The sequence below is a fragment of the Python bivittatus genome, unplaced genomic scaffold, assembly GCF_059951505.1.
Source record: "Python bivittatus isolate LINGU-HERP-01145 unplaced genomic scaffold, Pbiv_v1 ctg000220_np1212, whole genome shotgun sequence".
Taxonomy (NCBI): Eukaryota; Metazoa; Chordata; class Lepidosauria; order Squamata; family Pythonidae; genus Python; species Python bivittatus.
This window is the reverse complement of record NW_028277048.1, coordinates 6,377,510-6,385,771: the sequence shown is the minus strand read 5'-3', so window position 1 is coordinate 6,385,771 and position 8,262 is coordinate 6,377,510. Positions and strand designations below refer to the sequence as shown.

General features: G+C 41.6%; 1 protein-coding gene across 1 annotated transcript; it reads left to right on the top strand.

Annotated features, from left to right (window-relative positions):
• The first annotated feature begins 825 nt into the window (after positions 1-825).
• HSD17B10 (hydroxysteroid 17-beta dehydrogenase 10) lies at positions 826-8,178 on the top strand. Its single transcript, XM_007425729.3, has 6 exons — positions 826-940; positions 5,242-5,406; positions 5,538-5,702; positions 6,621-6,749; positions 7,389-7,497; positions 7,866-8,178. Exons 1-6 carry the CDS (start codon positions 914-916, stop codon positions 8,054-8,056), a joined length of 786 nt encoding a protein of 261 aa, XP_007425791.1. The 5' UTR covers positions 826-913; the 3' UTR covers positions 8,057-8,178.
• The last annotated feature ends 84 nt before the right edge of the window (positions 8,179-8,262 follow it).

The following is an 8,262-nucleotide window of genomic DNA, read 5'->3' as shown; positions in this document are numbered from 1 at the left end:
AATTTGCTATTAAGAACATGCTTGACATCTATAGGTAATCCTCACTCCTTGATGTGCGAAGGTAAAGTGGGTGTACAAATGCATGCTCACATGACAAGTAATAGGGCCACCTAAAATATATTAAAAGAGGTCATGGCTCCCACGTTAACTTTAGCCATAAGCTTATTAGACATTAATATTGCTGAGAAAAATAATAGTTAAATGGAAACATTTATATAGCTCTAATCCTGGGTTTTCCCTCGTGGACAGTGACTTTCAGTTTCCTGGTGACTTTTTTGGACATGTCTGTGTAGTTTTCTTAGCAACAATATACCAGTAGATTGCCACTGACTTCTTCCAGGGTATTTTTCGACTTTCTAGTCTAGCTTGATGGTCTCCCACCCAAATACCTAACCGCTCCGGATCCGCATAGCTTTCCAGTGTCGATCAAACTAGGATAGGATAGGATTCAGTCATCATCATAACCAACCACCTGTTTCTTTCAGAATTCTTCAGGTCTGTAATTGTACACACGCTGAGGGCGCGATTGAGCTTAGCTGAATGCAGTCGCAACCCTCTTTTGAGGAGCACGCTTGCAACGAACAGCGTCGTATGCTTTCTATTTAAGACTGCAATCCGACGTCCTGAACTAGGATAAATTCAGCCCTTTTACCAGTTGCATTAACGAATTAGAGGTTCCTCATCGGGATCTGTCCCGGCATAAACAGTTGTGGATAAAACTAAACAAGAACAGGTTTCTTTGGACAGAAGTAGGATTAGTGCAATTCCAACCGTGAGGACTTCCGTGCACTCGCGTCGCGTCTCACCGCAACCGCTGCACGTACCTCTTTCCCATCAAGCAGCCTCTACCTCCACTTCCGCCCCCTCCTCCCCAGGAGGCGGAGCTTCAAAGGTTGACCCTTCGCAGAGCAGCATGGCGGCGGCCTTGAGGAGCGTGAAGGTAATAAATAGGCAATGCCGTCTGGGACGCCGCGACGGGACTCAGGGGGCGGGGAGGGGACATCCGCGTTGATGCCAAGAAAGAGCCCATTCTGTCCGCGATGGCGAACGAGAAAGTGGGTGAGACGCCCCCACTCCCACCATCATCGAGTAGGGAGACGGACCAGAGGGACCAATTTCCCGGCAGGGGCCAGCGGAAAGAAGGATCTGACCAATACATTCCATTTTAGAACCCGCGCAAGTAATGACCGTAAGAAACAATGTAGTAGTAGTAGCAGCATTTTTGTTTGTACGTACCGGTAAGTGCAGTACAATCAAAGCAAATGTAATGTAGCGTAGACCAGTTTCAGCAGTACAATAATTGAAAACATTTTTCTAATCTAGCACAACTGTAATGTTAATCAGAATCAAATCCTGCCACTGCCAAGAAGTGTTTTTTCAGCTGATCATATATTTGGTAAACATATGGAAGAAACCACCTTCTCTTCTGATACATTTCTGAAGGTGATGTGAGTTTCTCTTCCTTTAACTGCTGCGTGGCAGGCTGAACAAATGCAACAAGTGCAGCCTTTTTCCCAACACAGGTTATGGGATTAGTTTCTGCCTCTCACACAGTTGTCTGAGACAGAGGAGCTTTGCTGGGAAAATGATCATTTTACAAACTGACCACCTCTCTTATTCCCCTGTCCAGGATGAAACTGCTTTGCAGTTATAGTTACAGTTGCTGCCTGGAGAAAAAAATCCAGGAGTGGGTGGGGTGGATGGGAGGGAGTGGGGGGAGAGCTATTACTGCTGTTGTGTGTCTCTAAAGCAGAGGAACCAAGTAGAAGAAAGCAGACATTTTTCTTTGGAAAATACTGGGCTGCCTTTTAAACTGAGGAAAGTCTGGAGGCACGTACATAGCTATACAAAACATGGGATTGTTATTGCATTACCAGGGTTACTGCCTGTCAAGTGGCCGAAGTTTCCAAGTCTGTGGTTTGGGTGATCAACCAGTAGGCTTGCTTAACCTCCCAGCCCATATGCCTGAGGGAACAGCAGGGTCCTTAATGCCTTGAAAAAGGCCAGTAGCTAGTGGTGTGTTGTGTAGCCCAGTGCAATGCGGTGAAGTAAGGTTACCTCCTGTTCCTCTCAGGTTTGCTGCAAATCACAATCTGTTTTGATTCTTGTAGAGTGTAAAATATGGTGTTTTTGTCATTGTAGGCTGAATTTATGACTAAAGCAGTAATGAAATACTTTTGTCAAACGAAATTTCTTTTCTAATCCAAAAACCACCAGAAATGGACTATTACTGCAAATCCCTAACCGCTTCAGATTTTTCTAATACTTTTCATCGGATGAAAAATGGTCAGCCCATGAATTGGCTTGAAAACAGAAAACATTTACCACTAGCTAATCTTAGCCTAATCCATTGGCACTCACTGCATTTCACAACCCAGTTCAAAGTGCTGGAAATGGTATTTAAAATGTCGATGTTAAAGATGGGAATAACAGAGAATCTGCTTATGTGTGCAGAGGATTATGCCCAATGATAATTGATGTAGACACTGATGTGTGGCTTGCAAAATGGAAGTGGTATCTGGAAATGTCACATGACCTCAGAAACCTTGGAGGCCCTATATTGTCCCAGACAGACTACTTACGTTTAATAGGTTTGTGCCAGGCACGTATAAAAAAGTAAAACTGAGTAGTCATATATAACATATTATTGCCATGACCACACTTTCCTTGTTCTTTGCATTTGAGCTAGATAAATAGATGGATGATAGATACAGAGAAACCTACTGAAGTTTGAAAACAACGGAGAAAAGTAATGAATGGATCAGTAAATTGGGGGAAGAGATTTACACCTAGTCTTTAGATGATGGTTTCAAATTCTAATGAGATGCATCTGTATCTATATCTAATCTATAGCTATAAGCTGTCTGTCTATTTCTAGAAAGAATAACACGGTTTTCTTTCTTTTTTGTAGAAGGGTTCTCTAAGTTTTCAGATCTTTCAACTAAAAAATAAGCAAGCCGCATCTTCCATAAAAGCAACACTGATGTGCTCTCACTCAAAAGTCACTCAAAGCTCCCTTTATTATCTTCTCATTCTTTGCGGCACTGCAGCCCATTTTAACTTCCTCTCCAGGATTTCAATATCCTATCCCTCGCAGCCAAAAAAAGGTATTGAAAGTCAGCAAACTCCAAAGCCCTGAATCTAACTCATTAATTCTGACTGATGATGGTTTTCAAAGAAGGCAAAATGAAAATAGTTCTTTGAGGTTGATTTGCTTTTTCAATATGGCTATAAATGCAGGAATTAAAATAGCAGTGCAGATAAAACAGATATTGTGATAAGTTAATTATTAAAAAGAAAAAATATATCTATCTCAGGAAGCTCAGAAGATAACATCCCTGATCTCTCAGTCTCCCAAGCTGAGTTGTGAACAGAAAGGAGGATATACTAAATCAGCATCACCATATCTTTCTTACATGGTACCAATTAATAATTAGTCCTATTGCCCTTCTTCTATCAATATTGAATATTTGGAACAAGTATGGGCTAACACAAACAACTTGTATGGTTAAATATTGATAATGAACATAAATCATAAATGTGATATCTATGGGGTAGGTTGAAAAGTCAAGATGATGGTTGGGGTGAGGCTTCAGTTGCATGGTTGTGGCTACCATCTTGACTTGTTTGACACCCGCCCCCCCCTGCAGACTAATCTGACTGTTGAGCTGGAACCTTCCATTTCAAATCATGTTTAGCCTTGGGTTTCAGATGGCTTAGTCAAAATTACATGGGATCCTGAAAAAAATGCAGCAGCATTAATAAGCTAACTCATTACAGTAGCCACTTCATTAATGTAACTCTTAAGGCATTGTGTTTTTTAAGCCTAGAAAATGACATGATTGTTTTAAAGAAGTTCTGCACTCACTCACATGCATTCTGAAGCTTCTCTTCTGAATCATTTTGAAAACATGTTTGGTCCTAATTTAATACCAGCATTCTAGGAATATATAAAGAAATGATTAAAATATTTTGCTGCATTTTCAGAGTAAGGTGGAAGTGATGCTGAGAGGTTTCAGGTTATTGTATTTACTGACCTATTCTTTAGCTGTTAAAAAAAGCTTTTTTCAATGTCTGGTGATAAAACATTTGCTATTATCACAGGGAATCTTTTACCAGATATGAAAAATTTCTGTAAGGCAATCTGATACGTGTCTGAACATTTTAATCCCAGTTTGTAAGATTCACTATGACTGGCTTATCAGTGGGGCATCTTGCATTATTGTTCTCATTGCTAATTTACTTTGATTCTTTTTCAGTGAATACATTTACGCATGAATCAATGTTCTTTGTGTGTGTTTCCTCAGAGGTCCATATCTGAAACTCTGGATAGATATTTTGACCTTTTTCAACCCACACTAATAAAAAATTCTCACTAGATTATGTATAATGTCCACGTGTGAACTAAAGGTTAAACGTATGTATTTGTGAATAGAGTGATAATCATATTGACTTACTGGAAATTTAGCTGTTGATGATTAGCAGTACATTTAAATGAAATTTCAAAGAAGCAAAATCATAGATTGGATCACCAGTCTGAAACATATTATGAAGAAAGTGGTGTGGTTTGGGAAAATAATTAATATCCAAAATAAAATATTTCTCCCACCGCTGTTGCCCTGCAACTGGTATTTAGAGGCATGCTGCCTTCAAAACTGAGGTAAGATTGAATCCCAAGACTAATAGCCCTTGACAGACACGTTCCATGCTTTCATGCAATCCCTTCATAAAGCTATCCAAGTTAGTGGCAAGTTAGGGTTATCTGAGGGGCTGCCTCTCCCTGATTACATCAGCCTGCCCCATTAGATTTGGCAGAGAGGGCATACTCCGAGTACCACCCGCCAGGGACTTATATTTGGTGGGTCCCAGGAGGTGGACCTTCTCTGCCATGGTGTCTTATGGAACATTCTCCCCCCTGAAGTTACATTAGCTCCATCCCTGCTAATGTTCCAGAAGTCCCTCAAGACCTGGTTATGTCATCAGGCTTGGGGGGTCCCAGGTAACATCTTAAGATGGCTCCGCTATTGATATCTTTACACTCTCCATGCCCATGGTTTGTATATCTTGCTTTTAATATATTTCAGTTTTAATAATTATTGTTTTATATTTTTATAATGATTGTATTTTAATTGTTTTTGATTGTCGTATGCCACCCAGGGTCATTTCCTGTGAGATGGGTGCCTATACAAATTTGATAAATAAATAAAAATAAATCTTCTCATTAATTTCTTTACCCACCAGGGCATGGTTGGCTTTGTGACTGGTGGGGCTTCTGGCCTGGGCCGTGCCACAGCGGAACGATTAGTACAACAGGGAGGCAGTGCTGTGATTGTGGACCTGCCAAAGTCTGATGGTGAGAGCGTGGCCAAGTCACTGGGAGACAGATGCATCTTTACTCCAGCTGATGTAAGGATCGTTTGATGGGAATGTTGAGATTTAAGGCTTTCTCTCTCCCCAGGTGAGAGTGGGGAGTACAATGTAGGAAAAGAGATGTAGCAGCAGACCTGGGTCATACTCTCAAAACTGTCTTTATTCAGGTGGTCTCAGAGTTAGATGTGAAGGCTGCACTGGCCACAGCGAAGGAGAAATTTGGACATATAGATATGGCAGTGAACTGTGCTGGGATTGCAGTGGCGTTCAAGACATACAATATGCATAAGGCTCATGCTCATAGTTTGGAGGACTTCCAAAGAGTTATCAATGTAAGTATATTGTGAGAAAAACACCATAGTTCATTATGCATTTGTTATTTGATCTTCTTCCAAGTACTTCCCATTTATGATGATTTTTTTATTTACATGGCTGCCCTAACAGTAAAAAACATCACACACATAATCAGCAGCTGAGGTAAAAACAGCAGCAGCGCAACCATTGCACGGTCTCTGCCACACGTTGGGATTCCCAAGCTCAGTGACAAAACCATGCCTTGCAAAAGGCAAGTAGGGTTGGGCCGACCTGATCTTTGGGGGGATGATGTTCCAAAGGGTGGGTGCCACAACAGAAAAAGCTCTTTTCCTCGGCCCTGCCAATTATCGCTCCCTAAGAGATGGGACCTGGAGCCTGCGTCTCCTGCCAGACCTAATGGGATGGGTGGGCGTAATCAGGGAGAAGCAATCCAATATTGGCAGGAAGGATTTATAACTTACCAATCAAACTGCATTAAAAATGTTGCAGCATAGAGTGCTTCTCTTCAAGACTTTAGCCAACTAATGTGATGTTTTCCAGAATGGTTTGTTTTATGCCCTTTCACCACCCAGTTCTTAGCCTCTCCCTAGTTCTTATCATCTGAGCACATTCAGTCTTTACTGGTCTTTTTAAAAGTTTTCTCACCTCCAGTACATTTTTTAATCCAAGTTTTGTTTTGAGGATATCCTGCCTTCCTCCAAACCTGCAAATTCCTCCCCCTTGGGTGTGGATGCTTTCATAGTAGCTATGTAAAGATTGGCATTGGCAGAACTGAATTTGCTGTTAGAGGACCATTCAGAATGAGGGCCTAGTATTTGCTAGGCCAAGAGTTTATTCTGTTGTGCTGATGGAATGACATTGCTTGGCTCTGTCGGCTTGGGAGGGGGAAACATAATCAAGGCTTTGAGTCCCTGGATTTCATTTGTGTTTCTCAGGTCAATGTTGTTGGGACATTCAATGTGATCCGTCTGATTGCAAGTGTGATGAGTGAAAATGAGCCAAACTCAGATGGACAGAGAGGCGTGATCATCAACACTGCCAGTGTGGCTGCCTATGACGGCCAGGTGAATCCTAAGCTTTCTTTAATAAGGGGAAGCTTCATTGGCAAAGGCCAGCAAGCCATAACTTAAATAGAATGTATATAGATGAACTACTGTACATGTCAATATCCTTAAAATACAGAAGCATTAAAGTATGGCTGTTTCAGGAACTGGATTTTGGGGAAGGGGGGTAAAGAGATCTTTGATCATATCAATATAGCAAGCATTTTTGTAACAGAAGTAAGTTATTTACCGATACTTTTGGAAACCCAATTAAGGGACCTTCTAGACCTCAAGAACAATAGAACAGTTGGGCTGCAGGGGAAAGAATGACATGGTTTATGCTCTTTGGTGTGGAGTGTCACCGTATCATGTGATTTAAAAATGCTGGCCTGCATTAAATTTACATTTGAAGTTAGATGGTCTCAGCACATACCCCTTACACTTCCGGTTCCCTGTGTTTCAATCAGACATGCTGGTACTTGCCATTTCCCTTCCCCCGGCTCTCTTTACCTCCAGCAACTTTATCTCAGTGCTGTTTGGGATTCCTATCAGAACCTTCTTTGTATGTTTCAAAACACTCTTAACATATGCTTTTAGTAAGTGGAGATGTTTTGTTATATCGCCTTGAGGGAACTAAGCCCTTCTTGTTTCACTATGCAGGTGGGACAGGCCGCCTATTCGGCTTCCAAAGGAGGCATTGTATCAATGACACTGCCCATCGCCCGAGATCTTGCCCCTCTTGGAGTCCGTGTTGTTACCATTGCACCAGGTAACCAAACCCACCCTGAATCTGGACCCTGGGAGAGAAAAGTAGATTTTTCAAAAGGTGCTTAAGCCTGGAATGGCTTGACCTCACCCTTCCTCAAATACTCAAGCCTTATGATTCTATAATAGGTTGTGCAAACTTATATTTTCATAATCAATTTTGAATGTTTCATTAATTTACATTATTTTGTTGGCTCCTCAGCAATCTCTATCAGATCTCAGACTTCAACTGTGCATGACACAAGATTATTAGGAAACTGAACTCCGTATTTAATTCCTGGAGCACATAGAATGTTGTGGCATACTGCTTAATAGCTGTGAAAACGTGTGGCACCAGGAGGAGCAGCTCTGAGCAGCTTTTGTTTTTTCCAGGCCTCTTTGAGACACCTCTACTGGGATCGCTTCCTGAAAAAGTTCGAACATTCCTGGCACGACAGGTGCCCTTCCCAAGTCGCCTTGGGGCTCCAGAAGAATTTGCTCACCTGGTACAATGCATAGCAGAGAATCCTATGCTAAACGGTGAAGTGATACGGCTTGACGGGGCTATCCGAATGCAGCCCTGAGCTGTAGCCTGGGCCTGCAAGAACAAGAAAGCTTGTTCTCCTTGGACCATAATCACAGTACTGAAATCTAGGTCAGCAAAAGAAATGATTAACATCTGGTTCTAAATAAATAAATGATTAGATACTGTTCTTTTCTTTCACTTGCTGTACAGGCTTCACCATTACTAGTAACCATACTGAAAACCATACTTTCTAGGCATCTCCAG